The following is a 22,720-nucleotide window of genomic DNA, read 5'->3' on the forward strand; positions in this document are numbered from 1 at the left end:
GGAAATTTAGGAAGTCACCTGGGAGGAGAAGATAGCAAGGAGAAACACAAATCTGCCATGTTTTGTCCAACAAACATCTGGCCTGTGGCTGGCTGGATGGGTCTCATTATCTATGGGCACCTCACAGATGCTGCAGAAATGCCTACGTGAATGTACACATGCACGTGCACATTTATATACATTTTTAAAATGTATATGCCCTATGCATACAAAACAGAGAGAGGTGTATGCATCACTACATATAAATGTGCACGCAGTATACATACATGAAAGCTGTGTATGGATTAGGATTTTAATCACTCGCTTCATAAATGGCAAAAAAATCTAAACTTAAAATGAGCTGCTTTGAAAGACAAAATGTAGCAACTGCCAATGTGTGGCCAGAAATCCCCTCGATTTACATTAGAAGGGATGGTTTAGTGCAACATAAAGAGCTGCATAGACTTTTAAAAAGCAAACAGTGAAACTTTCTTAGAAGAAAGGAGCAAAAATACCCCATGTGTCCACTGCAGAATGGAGTGAGCTGTTTGCAAAACTGCACTCTGCTCACATGGGGATGTCCGCCTGGACAAGACTAAGGTGCTCTCTGTCCTTTGATGGAGGGACCCTTCTCTTTAGGGCAGGCCCCCGCCACAGTGTTTGTTGGAAGTTTGGGAAGGGGGAGCTCTTGAAACCGCAAACCATCTCTACAAAGTACTGACAGCTTCTACCAGAGGCAGGTGACAGCCACTGTCCTTGTAGCATATCAGATGCTGAGTTACATTGCTAAGGGGTAGACACTCTCCCGTATTAACAGCATCACTTTCTTAAGATAATTAGGTTTGCTCCTGGCTAAATGGCTGTCCCTGACAAAGGCAATGTACCGGGATCTATGGGACAAGTGTAATATACCAAGAATTATGCAGAAAAGTCACCATCGTGTTTGGATTTACTTAGCCTGATTGTAACACTAAGGCTTTCTTCTGGTGAAGAACACAGTCTAAAATACAAAGCTTTAAGGAAATGTATCATGGAAAATATTAACAACCATCAAAATCAACATCATAATAAAGATTTTTTTTACCAGTCCCCCGAGGATGAAAAAGACCATGAAGAGGCGCCCAAGCGTGGTTTTTGCATAAACGTCCCCATAACCAACGGTGGACATTGTGACCATGAGTAAATAGACACATTCCCAGTAGGTGAGAGCCTGGTTGTTTTGGAAATTTTCCCATGGGTCCCCTGAATTCTCCACCTAAAGCAAATGGGACAGGGGAGAAAAAAGAAAAACATGCTATTGAAGTGTATACATGCAATAAACGTGGAAGCTCGGCACTCCCGAAGGCCACTTGCTAATGCACGCCACTGTCTACATGAGATGTGTGGTTCCTGGGCTGAGTTCTGTGAGTCAGGATGCAGAGCTCCTGAGCAGGACACAGAGAAAGTGGAGAAGCAGCTGCAGGAGATGTTTTCCTGACTGATTGGGACAGAGAGGGAAAGCAAGAAGGGAAATATCTTTAGGCCTTTTCTCTTCTTCTGTAAAATGTCAGAAGCCAGCTAAATTTCAGGGCATTGCCTCTGGCCAGGTTTTAGAGCACTCTCTTCAAGGAAAGAGCCAGAGATCCCTTCCCTGACCTTCTCAATAGGTTTCTAAGGCCCAGATGGCCTGGCTCTGTCTCTCCCACAGAAATTCTAAACCCTTCCACAGGGGGCTGCCTCCTTCCATCAGTTTATCCAAAGAGTATATATGGGCCCTGCTTATTTCTGATTCAAACAGCATCTCTGGGATCTGGCCCTGCTCTCCCTCCTTTGCAAATTGTCAATGGTGGTCCCAGCCTTGAGGCTGCCGGAATCTTCCCAGAGGCATGGAAAGTGAGCTCATGAGAACAGCTTGCACTGGCACAGCCCATTAGATCAAGGGCTGGCAAACTTTTTCAGTTTTGTGGGCCACACAGGTCCTGGTCAGCTCTGCAGAGGCAAAACTTCAACAAATGGGTGTGGCTGGATTTGGAGAGCTTTGGCCCAAGACTGCAGTTTCCCCACTTTCCTGTCCTTCCATCATATTTGATCTGCCAACAAGGCTAGAAGGTGGGCAGGAAAGGTACTTCAGATACTCTCAGGAGAGAGGGAGCGGCGGGCCCAATTTTACTCAAATATGCCCGTGATCTACCCACAGGGCCTGTAGACGGTGGCCCCCAGGCCTCCACCTCTGCCTCTGCAAAATGTTTCCAGGGCCTGGCCTCTTTCACACATCAGTTTGTCCTCAATGTGCCATTTTCACAAAAGTTTCCTGGTGAACCTGAAGGGACTTCACTAATGCCCATAGTGAGGTGGGGTCATCATCTTATTAAAGACAACTATCTCCTCCACATATGTGATTTGGGTGCTTGCTGTTTGGGTACAGTAAGAATTAGGGTGATTAAGATTGATTTTGGCCAAGAATCCCATCAGCATTAAGGGCTGGGCAGGAGACCCTAGATCTGGTGAGTACATGAGCCCCCATACCCCACCCGCTGCCATCTCAGGCCTGTCTTCCTTTGAGTGATAATTACCTAAATCCCAAGTGTGGGTAGCTAAGTGCGTCCTTCTATCCCTTATGCAAATAGAGGCTCAGCCACCGGTGGTCAACTTTATCCAAAGTCTCAGAGCTAGACCAGGCTCCTTCCAGTTGTAACAGTCTATGTTTGCATGAAACACACTTCCCACAATAGCTGTGCTCTCTAAAAGCAGAGGGAAAGTCTGTCTTTGGGTGGTGCGAGGGGCTTGACTTAATACAAGACTTTCAAAGAGTCACTAATGAAAAAGAATGAACATTTTTGAGGTACAAATCAGACAAAATAATGAAAGGTGGCTTTTCATAAGCGGGAAGTGGAGAGAAATTGAGGGATCTGAATTTGTTGTTTACTAGGAGGTGTGGGTCAAACTTCCAACCTTGTCCCCAGACCTTTTCCAAGTGTTTGCTTAGGAAGCACTGCCATCTTGTGGCTTACTATAGTTATTGCAGACAGAAGGAAAATCTACCAAAGCCCCCATGACAATACCAATGAGCAATGAACGGAAAAAATGCAGGTTAATAGTGCAAACATTACTCACCATTTGGAACTAATTTGGGGTAAAAAGGTTGGAAACCCAGACAATTGTGTGGTTGCTTCCCATCTTCCTGTCTACAACCGAGGTGAAGTTTCTTTCCAGCAAGGTAAATTTTAGGTAATAAAATGACTCAGAGAGGGTCTTGTTGCAGGCAAGCGAGAGCAGAAGGGTCTTCAAGGTTACTCACCAAATGGATGAACCCGGCTGCAGTCAGCCATGTGCTGATAAATATGGAGAGCAGATTCACCAGCTTGATGGAATTACTGTGCAAGAGACAACAAGCAAAATCCCCATGTTACCAAAGGAAGGCCCTGCTGGGGCTGCTTTACAGGGTAACAGCACCCACTTAGCGGGAGAGGCTGCCACATCTGACTCCCAACCATTTCTCCATTATTAGGGAATTCTGGAAGGTGGAGGAAGCTGCTGGGATGAAAGTCAGGACAGAGCCTAGAGGAACGAATTTAACTTTGGTAAAAATTAACTTTTATTTAAAAAAACTCTTCAAATATATAGAAAAGTGGAAAGAATAGTATAATGAACACTTGTACGCTCTTCATTTAGACTGACCAATTAACATTTTACCACGGGTGCTTTATATCCCTACATGATTTTTCTCTTATCCCCCCCTGCCCTTTTTCCTTCTCTTCTTCTTGCCATGTACATATATACATATATATTTTATATATATGTATATATATACATTTTATATATATGTATATATATATACATTTTATATATATGTATATATACATTGTATACATATTTATATATACATATATAAAATATATATTATATATGTAAATATATAAATATATAAATATTTATATATATTTATATATAAAAATATTTATATATATTTATATATAAAATATAAAATATATAAATATTTATATATATTTGTGTATAAAATATAAAATATATAAATATTTATATATATTTATATATATAATATATAATATATAAATATTTATATATATTTATATATAAAAATATATAAATATATATATATTTGCTAAACCATTTACCAATAAATCAGAGACATCATGGCACAAGCCCTAAATACTTTAGCACTCCTAAGAAGAAGGGCATTGCACAGCATAATCACCATACCATTGCACGCCTGAGAAAATTAAAACATAAAAATTCAGTAATGCTATTTAATATGCAGACCTTATTTAAATGTCTCCAGTTGCCCCAAAATTGTTTATTGATTTTTTTTTAATTTTCCCCCAGACCCAAGTTTCATGCACTGCATTTGGCTGTTAGGTGGCTTAAATCCAACTGTCAGGAAACAAGGACAGGGAGTAAACATTTTAGGCTTTACAGGCCATATAGACGTGGTCACAAATACTCAACTCTGTCACTGTGGCTTCAGAGCAGCTTTTGGACAACATGTACAGGAATAGATATGGCTTTGTTCCAATAAAACTTTATTTACAAAAACAGGCAGCGGGCATGGGTTATAGTTTGCCAATCCCAGCTTCAGTCTCTTTTAATGTATAATTGACACCATTCCTTTGTAATGACATTAAATTTTGTGTGAACCTAGCTTGTCTTCTATAATGTCCTATATTCTGGATCCTGTTTATTTACTTATTTATTTTTATTTTATTTTTTATTTTTGAGATGAGGTCTCACTCTGTCACCCAGGCTGGACTGCAATGGCACGGTCTCGGCTCACTGCAACCTCCGCCTCCCAGGTTCAAGCAATTCTTCTGACTCAGTCTCCCGAGTAGCTGGGATTACAGGCACCTGCCACCATGCCCAGCTAATTTTTGTATTTTCAGTAGAGATGGAGTTTCACCATGTTGGCCAGGCTGATCTTGAACTCCTGACCTCAGGTGATCTGCCCACCTTGGCCTCCCAAAGTGCCGGGATTACAGGTGTGATCCACCGTGCCCAGCCCAGTTTATTTTTTAAATAAATGTTATTGTGTATGTTTGAGGTTTACAACATGATATTATCTACCATCTCACATAGTTACGCTTTTGTGTGTGACAAGAGCAGCTAAAATCTACATATTTAACAAAAATCCCAAATACCGTACAATTTTATTAGCAATAGTCCTCATGTTGTACATTAGACCTCTAGACTTGATCATCCTACATAGCTCCCTACTTATTTCTGTTAAGAATCTCTGCGGGGATGGCATCACATCAGGATATCCCAGCCCAATGAGTAGGTCCATTCATGTGGCTAAGGCGGAAATGCTAATGTCTCCACTGAGAGGTGCCCATTTCCCTTTATAATGAATATGCCATCTTGAGTGAGGCCCTGAGACTGCAGGAATATCCTGCTCCCCAACAACCTTATACCTAATAGCTTTAGCATCCACTGGTATTCCTTGAGTGGATCAACTGGACCTTATGATATTTTGAGCCCCCTGAGAGCTGGGGCCTTGTCTGTCTGGATTCCAGGAGCCCTGGATCCCTGGAGCATAGTAGGCCCCTGTGACTCTGCACTGACTGCACTGGTCTCTGCCCCTGCTCTCTAAACTGCATCCTGTTCAGTCCCACTGGAGTATACCTGAATGCTACTGTCAGCAGGTCACTTCACTGTCCAAAGGCTTCTTGTTGACTAAAAGATGACATTCAAACTCTCTCCTTCCATTGTCAATACCTTGTGAAGTCCCAGTCTCTCCCACCACCACTTTTTCACATAAACTCTTGAAACTGCCATGCCAGCTAAACCTATTTACTATAGCTATTGTTTACACTATTTACTCAACTCGAAAGCCCTTCCCATCTAGCCAAATTTCCCCATTCTTCAAAGCCCAGTTCAATCCCTACTGCTTCCTTAAAGTCATTCCACCCACCTGCAAGACAAAGTGACTTTCCCCGGCTCTCATCTCCAGCCATTCACTGGTAATTGATCCTACTGACTTAAGATGTCTTTTGTAAAGTTTTAGGTTGCTATTTGACTCTTGTGTTCCTTGCTGCATCTTGCAGAAAAGAACTCTCTTTTCTAGCTCTTGCATTTTCCCAGTAGTGGCTTAATGCAGCCTACAGGGTTGCCCAACCCATTAGTTTTGGTCAATTCATCTCTGTTATGACTGCCCTCTCTTACCTCTCTTTTGGAGAACCAATGATTTAAATTCTAGGCATTTAAGATCACAGTAATAGTATCAGCTAGCTTGTTTACAGTTCTTTCCCAGTGCTCACCACATGTGCCACCATCCTAAGTGCTTTAGGATCACCTGTGCTTTATGTAGACTAAGTCATTTAACGCTCATAACGACAATCTTTCTTCTTCTGTGGAACAGCACAGAGGAATCCATGGTCTTAGTTTTTCCAGAGTTGATTCCGACAGTTCATGGAAAGAATAAACAGATACTTTCAACATTGTGGGTGAGACTGATCTTTCAAAATGTGTGGAACAACTTTCTTCTGGCTTGAAAACTTGGAAAAGCAGCCAAAATGTCCATTCTGTCTCTCTTGGTCATTTCTAGAGTTACCAGATGATAATAATTGCCAATATTTATTGAGCCCTTATTACGTGTTAGATGTTGTGTTGAGCAGAATTCTCTCCTGCCTCTACCTTGTAAGTCCTCTTAGGTGTGCTCCTGCATTGGAGGGTAAGAAATAGATGAAGAACTGATAGCCAGCAGCAAAGGGAGGGCTCTTAGGGAGGTGTGTGTTGTTCATTTTCTCAGGGTATCGTTAAATACCAAGTGGCTTCACTTACATACTCCTGGATTCTTGGGACCTGAACAAAGCAGTGTCCCACCAACAACCATGTGGAGACCTCTTGAGATATTAAACCTATTTGGAGTCTGAGCCTCCTGGTGCTTTGGAAAAATGACCTAAATATGGTGATTATTAAACTCTAAATGATGGTTACAGTGATATTAGTAGTGTGTTAGGGAGCTCTTGCCATATGCAGAACATTTAATCATTGTTGCTAAAACAGTCCATGTTTAGCTCTGAAATCTGATTATTTTTATGACATCAATATTATCACGGATCCCTAGGTTTAGTAATTTGCTTTCTAAATGAAACTCTATGACCACACATCTGAAAGCTACAAGCAAAAGATGCAAGGTTAACCTCCGGTGGGCATTCTCCATACTCTGAAATGTGAATCTTGCCAGGTTAAGTAGGGGTCCTTGGGAAGAAAGAGTGGGGCACGCCAGGAGCAGGGCTGTGTGCTCTGCATAGCAAAGGTTATACATCTCTGTGTGGAGATAGTCATAGCCTTCCTGGTCAAGCCCAGGGATCTGGGCCAAACATGAAGCTACCAATGGTTAGAATGATTTGAACCATTCAGATTCTAGCCTGCTTCCTAAGCTTTGAGGGAGATTATGATCTTATCATGAACACCTGATCCATCTAAAGTAAATCATTCTCATGTTGCCAATACAATTCCTGAGTCTCCATCCCATGAGTTCTAATTCACATCGATGGACACAGTGAATCATGATAGGTCAGGCACAGGATTCTTGTAGATTAGAGACCTCTTCCAAGAAACTGTGGATGCTGCAAGAGAAGCTCTGGCTCCAGAGATTACAGCTGTCAACCCAGAGCTTCTGGGGCCTCCTTTGTCCTCTACATGTTTAACAAGACATGTTTCAGTGAACACAGAAAATGCCATGCACTTTGTACAAAGAAGTGCACATTTGTCCCTGTTCTGCTTGTCTCTAATTTTTCTCTTTGTTTCTGGTATTGCCAGGTGCTGCTGGCCTTGTTCTGTTTTACTGCTCTCTTTGCTGGACAGATGTAAAATACCCACCCCCTAAAACGTTAACTGGACTGCACCACACTAACATAAATGGTCTAAACGATAACATGAGTGGAGCAAAGTGAAACTCTGCCAATTCAATCCCTTAATTATCTCTAGATCCCTTCTTCTCTCTCTGCCCCAATTTGCACTGCCTAAGGCCATGCCCTAATACCTCTTCCCTGGACTACTGCCTCCTAATTGGTCTTATGGTCTATGAGGTCTTTGATGCTTCAACCCCATTCTCTATACAACTGTTGGAATAGTGGATCTTTCTAAAATGTCAGTCTAACCACATTTCCTCTCCTGATTAAAATCCTTCAACAGCTCTCCTTTGTTCTCAGTAAAGTCCATGAATCTAAGAACCTGCATGATTTGGCCTCTCCCTGCACATCTCTTGCAGTCTCCATATAGAATATTCTTCTTTACAAACTTTATCTTGGAGCCATTTCTAAGTTCATGTGAGTAGTAATGTTTTAGTTTCAAAAACGCCTCCCAAAACCATATTGGTTAGGTACATGATGACTCATGCATATCGTGGAATGCTATGTGAGAAACAAAAGGTGACATAGTAGATGTAATAGTTATCTCAAAGTAGGTGTGATGTGGAGGCAATTTTACTTTATGCTTTTATGATTTTGTGTGTTGTTGCAATGTTTACCATGAACATATTTTAAAAATTAGAGGAAACAGGCTGGGCACAGTGGCTCGCACCTGTAATCCCAGCACTTTGGGAGGCCAAAGTGGGCAGATCACCTGAGGTCAAAAGTTCGAGACCAGTGTGGCCAACATGGTGAAACTCTGTCTCTACTAAAAATACAAAAAGTAGCCAGGTGTGGTGGCGGGCATCTCTAATCCCTGCTCCTCGGGAGGCTGAGGCAGGAGAATGGCTTGAGACGGAGGTTGCAGTGAGCTGAGATCATGCCCAGCCTGGACAACAGAGCGAGAGTCTATCTCAAAAAAAAAAAAAGAAAAGAAAAGAAAAGAAAAATTAGAGGAAACAATAAGGAAATTCCCATTTTAGAAAAAATTGCTGAGTGATCCATGTTTTAGTCATCAATATTTACCACAGTCAATGAGATGTGGAATTACAGCCTTTAAACACAGCTGCTGACTTTCCTCTGACAGTAGAATAAGTGTTCTAGCACCTGTGTGTTAGATCTCCAGTTTGCAGGGCAACTGAGAAACTGCCAAAACCTCAATAGTGAGAGGGAGTCTCCTTGTCTCCCCTTTAATTGGCCCGTTTCAGGCTATGGAGTATTCTAGGCCCCCTGTGGGCTTGCAGTTTGGGAAAGGGCCTGATGCTGGTCACATAGCTGTGATTCGCCCATTTCATCCCATGCACTTTAATTTTCCTTCTGCTGCCTTCTTAATTCTTTATCAACCTTTCTGCCCACCTGATGCTTCTCTGCCTTATTTCTTTCAGCTCTTGGCCCAGTGAGGCAGCCAAAGTACTGGAAATGAAACAGCAACTCCAAATCATTATTTCAAATCACATTGCAAAGCCTCCATCCCTGCCTAATGCCACAGATTGGCAGGAACTCACCGCCAAACAGAGCCAGACAAAATATCCCTAAAGACGATTACATGGGTCCCCCAACCCACCCTCCTGGAAGGACCGCTATGGAAGCAGCAGAGTATGGAAGAGTCACAGGAGAATCGCTCAAAAGTGCAAAACCCTACAAAAGCCAAGGCTGCACTTTCTCTGGGACAGAACTTTGGGATCTACACTTGGGGATGCCCAAAAGGAAGGAGCCAAGATTAGCCAGGCCAGCACCCGGAGAGAGAATGGCCTCAGAGAGTTGTCCTAAAGCTTCTAGATTTCTTACAATTACATGACGTTTGCTTCTGTGCCTGGTGACCTGGCCTTTCCTACCCTCTTAACCTCATCCTCCTCTTTCCATCACAGAACGCTTAATGTCCAGGAGTGCAGAATTACCCAAAGTTTCCCCAAGTGCTATGCTGTCACACCAGTGTGCTGTTAGCAGCTTCCTTGATTAGAAGTCAACCCCCACCCTACCCCTCACATGCCCAGCCCCACGAGGATGACACTTAAGTTTTCTACAAGGCTTACCTAAAAGTAACCTTCTCCTCGAAAAGATCCTTGACTGCCCCACAACTCAGGCTAAGCCCAGCTCTCAACCCCTGGGCATACTGACATCAGCATTAACCACACCATCAGGCGGCCTGGCCCCCTACCCAGCAAGTTCTCTGACAGAAGGACTCCTAGCACCCACCTTGCTGCTGAAACCAATGGGTGCTCACTCCAGGCTTGCTGAATTATCTCAACCATCTGGTTATGACCATAAGTGAAGGGAACTCTGAAAACCCAGGTTGTGGGTTTGTGGCGAAAAGCACCCTCTAACAACAAGAGTTTCATACAGTGGGAAGTCGGGTGCTGGAAAAAGGCTGTTTTGGGGCCCGGATGGCAGATGCCCAGCCAGCCTTCCACCCCGTGACTCTTCCCTAGGGCCGTTCTCTCCCTCATCCCCTGGCTGGCTGCTTCAGCTTCCCCCCTCTGCACTGAGAGAGGGGGCACTGAGTGCAGTTGGCAAGTGAGCTGACCACCAGGGATGCCACAGCCACTTCCCGCATCCAAAGGAAAGAGAGGTGAGTGTCCTAGCAGAAGGTCAGAAAAAGATATTCAGATGGTCCATCATTTTCTCAAGTTCTAAAACGGTCCAGGGAGTAGACAGTACTCCTCAGAGCAATGGAACCTTTTCAAAATGCTGGCATCAGAGAAGAAAAATCCCCCTGACATATGATGTAATTGTGAAATAGGGAGAGACAGACACTACCCGATGTTAGAGAGTGTCACAAAACACCATCCCTACCAAAAAAAATAAGTGTCTCTTAAAAACAAGGCTTTATGCTTGTTGCTGGGTACTCACGCATTCCACCTTTAAAACACAGTCTAGGCCGGGCGCGGTGGCTCACGCTTGTAATCCCAGCACTTTGGGAGGCCAAGGCGGGCGGATCACGAGGTCAGAAGATCGAGACCACAGTGAAACCCCGTCTCTACTAAAAATACAAAAAATTAGCCGGGCGTGGTGGCGGGCACCTGTAGTCCCAGCTACTTGGAGAGGCTGAGGCAGGAGAATGGTGTGAACCCGGGAGGCGGAGCTTGCAGTGAGCCGAGATTGCGCCACTGCACTCCAGCCTGGGCAACAGAGCAAGACTCCGTCTCAAAAAAAAAAAAAAAAAAAAAAAAACACAGTCTAGTGGAGTGAATCTGACTAGCTAAATATTGGAGAGATGCTAGCTTCATTGATCATTTACATTTCAAAAGTAATATGATTCTAGCACATAGAATAATTAAAAGGCAGAAATCAAGGTTATTGGCACTCAGAAAAATATGAAGAATTACAATATTCACTGTATATGAATAATATAACATTATTGCTAATAAATAGAGGACTGATAAATTCTTATCTCAGGATAACGAACAGTAAAAGGCAGGAGGACATACTTTTAAAGACTTCGGTGCCATTGGATTCTCTTTTTCTTTTCAACTTGGCTAATAGAAAGTGAATTTGACCTCACAGTCACATAGATGAGCAGTCAGAGAGAGGAAACCAATTTGGAATTAAAGCAAAATATAATAAACAAGCAAGAAAAACACTAACACCCAAGGAGTAAAGCCAATCATAGGTTGAATTTGTTGGCTGTGTCAGGTTCATTCAGGAAGCTGGGTCCCAGCCTGTGTTACCAGGAAAATGATGCTGAATCTAATCCTCAAAACTACAGATATATTAATTACAAATCACAAAATATGGAGGTGTCCTGTTTTTAATCATTTATCAAATGCATAAAGGGCAACCAAAGAGGAAATGGAACATTAGAAGTGAGCTTCTTAGAGTGTAATTTCCTAGAAGAGAAATTTATGGCCTGTACTTATTCTCCATTAGGGCACGTCTAACCTCTTTTATTAGTTTATTCATCAAGACAGCCCTGGTTTCAGGCCAGCTCTGCAAGGCAGCAGGTCATCAGGAAAGGGATCCTCTGGGGGCTTTTCCTCCTGGTCCAGTTGTGTTTTCCAGATCATAACGCAGTTAACAGAAGTATTCATGGTGCATTCGGCAGGAGGTTTGTAGGTTTTCCCCCAAAAGGCAATTCACAGAGCAAGCCCCAAGGGCTATATGGATATAAAGTGAACATCTAAAATGTGCTTTGAAATGAAATGATTTTCTGTTTGCCGTATGAGGTTTGTGATTGCCTCTCACAGCATTGCTTCTATTGCCTTTACGACTGGGTTCAATTTCTTATTTAGTGATGTAATAAAGGGGCGATTTAGAATCTAGCAGCAAGGACTTCCCAATCAATGAGCAAAGCTATCCCTCATTCACTGTGCACCTCTCCCCTTGACACCATGGCTCTTATCTGGGCAACCCCACTGGGCACCCAGATATCAGCTATGTGTCCCTAAAATTGTCCCTACTTCCCTGCATGCACAGCTATTTCTCTCTTTTCACCACATAGTTCCCTGGCCCTGCAGAAGAGAGCAACTCAAACCCTACTCTGGGTTTTCTCTCCCTCTCTGTGTTAGATCACTCTTTCTGTGAATAATATAACTATTAATAATGTTATTGTGATGAAAGCAAACACACCTGATATTTGCAACTTGGCATAGGGGACTGGAATGAAAAAAATATGACGAAGAACATCTTACCTTGTTTTAAGAATATTCAGAAACTGCAAAATTTCTGAAAACTGTATCAGTCTCAGAGCTCTTAAAAATCTCAAACCTGGAAAAAAGAATGAAATAGAGATGCATTATTTTCAATGCGTGATTTTAATGTTCACAGTCTGCCATTTGATTTACAGTTCCCAAGGGTCGAAGGGATGGGAAGTTCTTGCAGAAGATAAACCAGCTGGTACTTCGGACATATTCCTTCATTCTGATTCTTGACTGGTTTAATCTCGACTGGGAAATGGACTTTCTCTTTGTAAAGGTGGCCTGTTCAGAACCTCTTTAGAGGAAGGGCTCATGGGGAGAAGCCAGGTTAATGAGACTTTTCATTTGGTGATCTCTGATTGAAAGCACTGTTTCTAAGTTACCTAGTTGTCTGGTAGGATTTTGTCTCTGAAAGATCCTAGAAATTGTGATAGCTCAGGGTAACCCTTGCGCTAAGAGCAGATTGAGAATAAATCGGATAACCTTATGTCTTTGATGGATTTTATTTTTTATCTTTATCTTCAGCCCTGATAAAATGAAGAGTACAGCCCACAGTGTTATCTGTTTTCTACAAACTTCTATATTTTCCTCCCAATAAAATAAAAAAAGATCAGTGAGATATCACACCCCACAACTTCAGGATTCAAAATTTATATAGTTCCCCTTCTATTAAGTGTTAAGATAAATGGTTTGTCCTTTCTAAATCAACAACCTGTCTTGAATGGAAAAGAAGCATCAGTGTTTAGGTGGCAGAAGAGAGATGGACAAGGAAAAACACATCAAGGACATTTTAAAATGCAAATTATTATGTTTTAACAGCTAAGAGTGAATTATATTTCTGTTCAGGTGAAATTTATGAGTCAAAACATTCAGAGTCAGTCCTGGGCTATAACAATTTGGCTATCGTGCAAGGGAATTACTTACAAAATGCTGGTTTGTCACTGCTTTGAGACACATTGAATGTCACACCCACTCCCAAGGGGATTTTCTTTTGCAGACTTTCTAGAAGCATTAGGCACCACCACGTGCCAAAGGCAGTGCGAATCCCTCCAGTGCACTGAGTTGACAGACAACTCCACGCCCGTGAGTGGGGCTTTGTTCTCCCACACCTGTGAGCCAGTAAAGGGCAGCGTAGGGAAGAGTGGTGGGAAGGAATCCTTACTACCTTCTACTTGAACAAGGAGTACACTAACTGCGCCCAGCGTGGAGCTGTTTAGGTAATAAGGGAAAATTAACTTAAAGTTCATGGGGTGGGGGAAAATCTGACAGTACAAGGAAAGAGGGAGAAAAGGATTGGCTCAAAAAAATAATTTCTCATCTGAAAAGGATTAACCATCATGAACAGAAGACTTTTTTTGAAAACATTCTCCTTCTATGCTAAATAATACTTATATAACTTTTATTAAATAATTGCAGAGATGAGACGGGATGTTGATGAAATAAAAAGGCTCACGGCCAAAAGCACAGTTGTAACTGAGCTGATGAAAGGCTGACTCAGCACTGCTGAAAAACGACCACGGCGCAGAGTACAAAACTAAGAAGTCATCTCAGAAAGCAGAGAAAATAAGAGAAAGGGAGAAAAAAAAAAGATGAAACTTCAGAAAATAGAAACACAGTGGAGATCACAGAGATCCAACCCATGAATAAAATGTGTTCCAAAGGGAAGTCAAAACATCACATTAATCATAAGCAAAGGCCAGGACATAACAGAAAAGAACTTTTGAGATATGAAAAAATGACTGGAGACTAAAAGGTAAAATGAAGGATCAGTTCTTAGAGACCAATGCCAAGAAGCATCTGGCTTTTCATTTTCACATTTAAAGTATTAAAATCAAGCAATAAAAATAAACCACCAGTGTTGATGGAGTTATTTACCATTAATGTAACTAAGATCATTATATTTAACAATGTGTTAAATGGCAATTGGGCAATTTTCAGAATTTTTAGACAAACAGAATCTGACCCAAGATTTTTATACCCAGTCAAGTGGTTGTTCAAGAATAAAAGTAACAAAAAATTTTCAAATTCTAAGGTCTCAAAAAATACATTGTTTGCTCAGTGTGCACATAAAGTTTCCAAAGAAGTTCACAAGACTTGCTAAATCAGAATGGGAGGGGGCAAGGGCTGGAAATTAAATTTATAACAGACTCTACTGCTGGTCCTAACCTTCCAGCCCAACCTAGACTGTTATCTCATACCAGTATCACTGTTGCATATTGCTGAGCTAAAACGACAAATGTAGAAACGTGGAGTAGAAGGTGACTGGCAGTTAGCACTGAAACTATGAAAGATAACAACACTCTTCCATGTTCCTCGAGGGATACATTCCAAGACCTCCCAGTGGATGCCTGAAACCTCAGATAGTGCCAAATCCTATATGTATTATATACACACACCTATGGTAAAATTTAACTTATAAATTAGCACAGGAAGGGATTAACAATGGCAATAATAAAATAGAACAATTATGACAATATGTACCAGCATCACTATACTTGTGCTTTGGGGCCATTATTAAGTAAAATATGGGTTAGTTGAACACAGGTAACATGGGTTACAGCAAGACATGGGTCTGCTCACTGAAGGGCACTGAGAGACTAATGGCCAGGGAGTGCAGATGGTACGGATGTGCCGGACAAAGGGAGGATTCTTGTCCCAGAAGGGACCAAGCAGGACAGGGTGCAACTTAAAACTTATGAATTTTTTATTTCTAGAATTTTCTATTTAGTATTTTCAGACTACAGTTGCCTGGGGGTAACTGAAACCTCAGGAAGCAAAACCATAGATAAGAGGCACTTCTGTAGAAATACACGCTAGCAATGTATTAGCCGCTTAGGGTTTAATCCTGAACATTCTGTGTGTGCATAGATATGCTTTTATTTATGGAACTAAAAATAGAATACAAACAACCTGAACTTCAAACTGGATTTCTTCTTTTTATCTTTAAACGATGGTGTTTGTATCGTATATCCATTGCTGATTGGCAGCTTGCCACATTTGAGTGAGTTACACAAATATAGTAGAATGAAAGCTTTTCTTTTAATTAAGGTGCATGAAAGTGAGGGCAGGAAAGAAATGAATGCAGAGGCCACAGGGTCCTATATTCTTGCTAGACACAAAGTGCAGATCTAGCTCTGAGCACCTTCTTAACAAAAGCAAGCAGGGAGACAGGATAAGATTAATAGTGTATACATATGAGAGAAAAACAAACTGGCTTGCAAGAGAATCATTTATTTTTCCCAACATGGAGACCAGAGGGAAATGTCTCCTTGCAAAAGAGACCCAGGGTGATGTAGGAGCAAGACCCCTGTGGGCTGAACAAGGGTGGCCCTTGCTTATTTGACTGCCTCATACTGGGCATTTTTATGGCACTGAGTTTCATTCCTGCAAATGAGTCAATGAAGTTCTCCATAGGTTAAAAAAGTCAGTCTACATTTTATCCTCAGATCAGGCCAGACTATCTGGAGAAATGGTTGGTCTTTCAGGAATCATTCACAACAGCTTCTGTATTAGTCCGTTCTCACTCTGCTAATAAAGACATACCCGAGACTGGGTAATTTATAAAGGAAAGAGGTTTAATTGACTCAGTTCCACAGGGCTAGAGAAGCCTCAGGAAACTTACAGTCATGGCAGAAGGGGAAGCAAACACATCCTACTTCACATGGTGGCAGGAAGGAGAAGTGTTGAGCGTAAGAGGGAAAAGCCCCTTATAAAACCATCAGATCTTGTGAGAACTCACTCACTATCACGAGAACAGCAGCATGGAGGTAACTGCCCCCATGATTCAATTACCTTCCACAGGGTCCTTCCTACAACATGTGGGTATTATGGGAACTACAATTCAAGATGAGATTTGGGTAGGGACACAGCCAAACCGTATCAGCTTCCTAATCGCTTTCTGCCCTGGACCCCTTGTGGTCTCTGCTCAGAAGCCTCCAATGCCACCCATTTCACACAGAGTAAAAGTCAAAGTCCTTCAAAGGCCTAAAGCAACACCATCCCACCACCAGCACTATCTCTTTTTGGATCTGATGACTTCCTACTGCCACTCCTACTACTGTCCGCTGATCTGGCAGATGTCTTCAGTGACCCTTGAACACACAGGTATGCTACTGCCCCAGGGCCTCTGCACATGCAGCCTCTCTGCCTGGAATGCTGTTTGCCAGATGCCCACATGGCATACTCCCTTACCTCCTTTGGGTTCTTACTCAATGTCCCTTGATCAGCGTGACTTTCCCTGGCTACCCGACCTAAACATGCAACTCCTCCCACACCACCCGTGCAACTCCCTATCCTGTTTCCTGCTTCACTTTTCTCCTCAGCATGAAGCACTAGCACTCGGTTATGTGGTTGCTTTCTGTCTCCCTCTCTGTAACATCAGCTCTATGAGGGGAGGGGCTGATGTCTGTTTTGTTCAGGGCTATATTTCCAACATTAAACATAGTGTCTGGTATAAGGTGAAGGCTCAATAAATCCTTGTTTGAACTGAATGAGCGAATCAAAGTTTTAAGAAATAATTAGATGGCGGAGTTAAAGGTTAGATAATCCACACTCAGAATTCTGAGACTATACGTTGCCTACTAAAGGGAAAAGCCAGAAGCCCTGCGGGGTCCCCTGAGAGAGGTCAGGGCTGCACTCTTGAGGAGTAGAAAGTAGCCTCAATAGGGAAAAGCCTTAACCAATGACCACTCTGGCTATACCCAGAAAGAGCCCAGAAGACTACAGACAGCGACTTCAGGCTAAGAGAGGAGACCAGGATAAGAGGTGAGAGGGGGAACTCTATGGTAACAATCATTCATCTTCTCCATTTTATAGCATCTTTTCTTATTTTTATTCTATAAAATCTCTGAAATAAATGATTTTCTAAGGCAACACAAAATAGCTATAATAGAATTGTGGAGAAAAAAATGTGTGTGTACCAAAAGCCAGGAATTACATGCCCTCCCCAAAAGTTTCCAGGTTCAGAGAGTTTTACAAGTGAGTTTTTTACAGTTTCAAAAATAGTAAACTTCTCCATCTATTCTCCATTATATGATCAAGCCTTAAAAATGGACTTACCTGTGTTTTTCCATGTTCTGTATTGGTTTAGAAAGTTGGCATTACCTGGACGCAAGTTCCCCATGCATTTTCTTTTTTAAATGGCAAGCTTATCACACTAATGACTAACAACAATAATCCTAAATAAAATACGAGGGTATCATATCTAGGACTGCATTAAATGAATAAAAGACATGAGCTATAGCAGATGCTGTAGGGTACAGCCCAGATCCCCTCTTCAGGGACCTTATTTGTCCTGGGCTCTTGAAGAGTGACCTGCTAAAGGCTCAGAGCTAGTCCCTTCATGAGAACTGCCCTCTGCTACAAGGAGCTGCCTCACCTGGGGCTACATCCCCTGTCAGTGGTGGTGCCCCCCTACCCCCCACCCCCCACCCACACAAAGGCTGGCTGATGCAGGGACAAAGGTCAGCTGCCTTGCCTCAATTTGGGATAACTCTGAAGGGCCATCTAGTGGCACTGTTTCCTGTGGGATGGGCTGAGGCTTCCCAGGCAGCTGCACCCAGCCTGAGTTCTCCACCCTTATTCCCTCACAGGCATGGGCATTAAATCCTACCCTGGTGATCTGCAGACCAGAAGACCGAGCATTCTAAGAGTCCATGTGGGTATATTGGAGGCACTCAGTAAATGGTAATTTCATCATGTGAAGGTGGAGAATTACCATAGCATAGGAGTGTACACACGCCACAGAAAAGTCATCAAGATGGACCAGAAAGCCCAGAAAGACACACACACACACACACACACACAGACACACACACACACACACACAGAGTACATATAGTGTTACTGTCATTTTAAATTACTGGTGAAATGATGATGTTGACAATGACATCAATCTATTATTATTGATGATATCTAGTATATTTAATTACTTACACACACTAAAACTTCTAACTATATCTTTTTTAAAAAATACGTACCACAGAAGAAAATAGCTAAGGAGAAACAAACGAGACAGTGTATCCAGCACAGTTTGAAAGCAACAGAGCCAGGTTTCACCCCAAATGTGACAAACTCCACAAAGCCCAAGCTTCTAGCCACTGTCCTGTACAGACTTGAGCCAGTCATTTCCAATTCAGACATTAGGACCCACGCACACACTTTCAAGACTTGTGATACATCTTACCAACTTGTCCTCACAATTTGCATTCCCTTCAGTATGCAAATGTTCTTTTGCCTGTATTCCCACTGGATTGAGTACTGTGATAGAGAAAATAGGAAGGAAGGAAGGATGGATGGAAGGAAGGAAGGAAGGAAGGCAGGCAGGCAGGCAGGCAGGCAGGCAGGCAGGCAGGCAGGCAGGCAAGAAGGGAGAGAAGGAGAGAAGTCAGGAAGGCAGGAGGCAGGAGGGGAAGGAGGGAGGGAAGGAGGGTAAGAATCCCAATTCAAGGTCAGGCATGGTGGCTCATGCCTGTAATCCCAGCACTTTGGGAGGCTGAGGTGGACTGATCACTTGAGGTCAGGAGTTCAAGACCAGCCTGGCCAACATGGTAAAACCCTGTCTCTACCAAAAATACAAAAAAATTAACCAAGTGTAGTGGTATGTGCCTGTAATCCCAGCTACTTGGGAGGCTGAGGCAGGAGAATCACTTGAACCTGGGAGGTGGAAGTTGCAGTGAGCCGAGATCTCGCCACTGCACTCCAGCCTGGGCTACAGAGTGGGAGTCCATCTCAAAATAATTAAAAATTTAAAAATTAAAAAACAAAATCCTAATTTGATAGACCCCAAATAAGAGCTCATGGCTGTTTTATTTTGCTTTTCTATCTTAACAAATGAAGCTAATTATTTTTTCATATAATTATTAGTCATTTTATTTTCTTCTCTAAAGTGCTTTAGAGTGGCCTTTGCCAGTCTGCCTGTGTATTTATCTTAATTGTAGTAATACAATTGTGTTCTCATATAAAGAAGATTTTGTATACCATATATTATCTCCCACAGTTCGTCATTCTTCTCAATTTGGCTTAAAGTATTTTTCCTACTGTCAAATTTTACTTAAGGTGGGTTTCTTTCCCTATGAATTCTAAAATATATCAATCTTTCTACCATGTTCCCTTTTTTTTTAACATTTTTTTGGCCATCCCCATCATATAGATAATTTTTTTTTTTTTTTTTACTGCATCTATATTTTTTTTCTTTGTACTTGTAGGGCACTAGTTCTGGACTTTGACTGCACATTTAAATCACCTGGGAAACTTTCAGAATTGTTGACACCTGGGTCTCAGCACCCCTACCTGCATTCTGATTTAATGGGCATGGGGTACATTCAGGCAGAGGGAGTTTTAAGGTTCCAGAGCGATTGTAATGAGCCATCCAGGCTGAGAAGCATTGCAAACTTTTTCTATAAATGAACATATAGTAAATATTAATAAATATTTTAGGCTGTCACAATGACTCAACTTTGCTGCAAATAATAGGAAAACAAATAGGTGTGACCATATTCCAGTAAAATGTTACTCATATATATAGGCCATGGACACTAATTTGCTACACTTGCTTTGGAGGCATGGGATTCAAATCCATTGTGCACATGAATCACCTGGCATTTGTAAACATTCAGATTCTGACTCAGTGGGTCTCAGATGGGGCCTGATACTCTGCATTTCTAACAAGCTCTAAGCTGTTGTCAGTGCTGTTGGTCAGAAGACCACGCTTTGAGAAAACAAGGCTGCAAGGCAGTGGTCCCCAGAGTTCTCTGCCATTGCAATCACCTGAGGATTTTAAAGCAATACTGAGGCCTGCTTTCACCAGATTCACCGGGTCTGGGATACAAGCTGGGCATGAGAATTTGTATAAATTCTGATTCAAGTGTGCAGCCAAGTTTGGGAACCAGTGGTTCAGAATATATTTTCTTTTCTCTAACCTTTAATTTGTTAATCCGTTTTGATGTATTTATTTATTTTGGTTAATAGTGCGCCAAAAGGACCAAGCTTTATTTTTCTAATCAAGAAGATTCTAATGTACAGCCAGATGATGGATGATGATGGGTCCAGTGTACAGCCAAGTTTGGGAATCACTGCTTTAGATTATCTTTTATTTTCTTTTTTTAACCTCTAACTTGTTAATCCATCTTGATGTATTTATTTAGTTTGGCTAGTAGTATGCCCAAAGAGGAACCCTTTATTTTTTCTCCAAATAGCAAATTTCCCTTAAACCGAATAATCACTTGAGTAATTTAAAACCAGTAATCTACCGTCTAAGCACACTATCATTCTATTTAAATCAATTTTAAAGAACGTACTGGCTAACTAGAAGTTAAATCAATAATACAATAAGAGATTATTTATAAAACAAAGCATTCAGCTTAAGATTTTGGGGGAAAAGTAGTCTTGACAGTAGGAGAAAGCTGATTTTTTAGTTTAGTGTTTATGACTAAATAACCAGAAAACAAATAAATATGAAAAAAATTTTAAAAATCTGTAGAATTTTATGGGAGCAAACAATAGCAACAAGAAACAAATAACATAAAATAAAATTCTGAAAAATTATCCACAATGATATTCTAATAAAGCTGTGAAAAACCTCAGTGAGAGGGATGACTTTCTGAAAAACATAAACTTTGAAACTTGATACACACAAAAAAGAAATCCATTATAGGATAACAATTGAGATATAAATTGAAATATATATTAACAGCTTCCCTGAAAGACTCTGCACCCATATATAATTTATGATTAAATTATTGTACATACATTTTATTAAAATTCTAAACTGTTCCATAATACAAAATGAGATCTAAAGCTACTAACTTATATTATAAAATAAACATAAACTGAGGACCAAAAACTGACTCTCAAAGCACAAAAATAAAGTAGAAATGGCCCTCAACTTACAATGGTTCCACTTACGATTTTCTGACTTTTCAGTGGTGCAAAAGTGATACCTATTCACCAGAAACCATACTTTTAAGTATTCACACAACCATTCTGTTTTTCACTTTCAGTACAGTATTCAATAAATTACACTAAATTTTCAGCACTTCATTATAAAATATACTTTGTGTTAGATGATTTTGCCCAACTGTAGGTAATGTAAGTGTTCTGAGCATGTTTAAGATAGGGTAGGCTCAGCTATGATGTTTGGTAGGTGAGGGGTATTAAATGCATTCACAAACTTAAAATATTTTCTGTTTATGATGGGTTTGTGAGGACATAACTCCATGGTTAAGTTGAGAAGCATCTGTATTCTAATATCACTAAGATCACAGATGCCAAAATTCTGTATATAATACCAATATAAATTATTCATCAGTGAATTAAAATGATAATCCAGAGCATTCTAGTTAAACATAGCAGATGGATCACAATGGTTTATATCTGCCCCCTCTCAAAACTTCACTAAAGTAATACAAATGTTGAAGGGGTAGGAAACAGCAGAATCCCACAAGAACAAAAAGAATGGAAGAGGAGATTACAACACAGAAGAGACAAACACAAAATGTGGGTAGATATTCTGTTAGAAACTGACTTGGTATACATATATATGTATTTATTTATATTTATATAAACATATACATATATTTTCCATGTATATATTTCCATAATAAGAAAGAAAGACATATACACACACATATGTATATCTCCACAATCATAAACAGAATATTAAAAATGTCTTTGGTCAATACATAAAGACTGAGGTTGATGGGGTGTGGGTGGGATGCAGAGATCACAGTGAAGAAGAAAACAACCATCCAAAAGGTGAAATGAAGTGGCTGACCCTGGGAAGAGGGAGGCTGTGACAATAACACTGATTGACTGAGGTGCCAAACAGGAGTAGCCAGTACATGGCAGCAAGTGCCTACACTTGAGGTGTTAAAATAGAGCAATATCCTGAGTAAACTGTAACTCTTGGAAGAAACACACTGTCTCCACAGCTGTAAGACCAGTTACCGAATAGAAATACACAGTAGCATATCTCAGTAACCCCCAGACCAACTGCAACACACAAAGACAGCATTCACATATAGGCTAACAGAAAATCTCAAATGCAAAGATAAGCACAAAACAGGCCAGGCGCTGTGGCTCACACCCGTCATCTCAGAACTTTGGGAGGCTGAGCAAGACTCCATCTCCAAACAAACAAACAAACAAACACTGTTAAGTACACCTACATATAGCCACATGGATGAATCACACAGGCATAACACTGAGAGAACGAGGCCTGACACAGAGTCATTCTATATGACCCAGTTTTATGAAGTTCAA

General features: G+C 41.2%; 1 protein-coding gene across 25 annotated transcripts in view; it reads right to left on the minus strand.

Moving 5' to 3' along the window:
• The window catches only part of KCNMA1 (potassium calcium-activated channel subfamily M alpha 1), a 770,960-nt gene that overhangs the window by 241,523 nt on the left and 506,717 nt on the right, over positions 1–22,720 (minus strand). For all 25 annotated transcript variants that reach the window (XM_030799216.1, XM_012502971.2, XM_012502968.2 and 22 more), the window contains 3 exons: positions 12,455–12,530; positions 3,257–3,332; positions 1,064–1,234 (listed from right to left, as the gene is read on the minus strand). In XM_030799216.1, the coding sequence (XP_030655076.1) occupies positions 1,064–1,234; positions 3,257–3,332; positions 12,455–12,530 (323 nt within the window). The remainder of the gene's footprint in view (positions 1–1,063; positions 1,235–3,256; positions 3,333–12,454; positions 12,531–22,720) is intronic.

The sequence above is a fragment of the Nomascus leucogenys genome, chromosome 18 (assembly GCF_006542625.1).
Source record: "Nomascus leucogenys isolate Asia chromosome 18, Asia_NLE_v1, whole genome shotgun sequence".
In the NCBI taxonomy this organism is placed as follows: Eukaryota; Metazoa; Chordata; class Mammalia; order Primates; family Hylobatidae; genus Nomascus; species Nomascus leucogenys.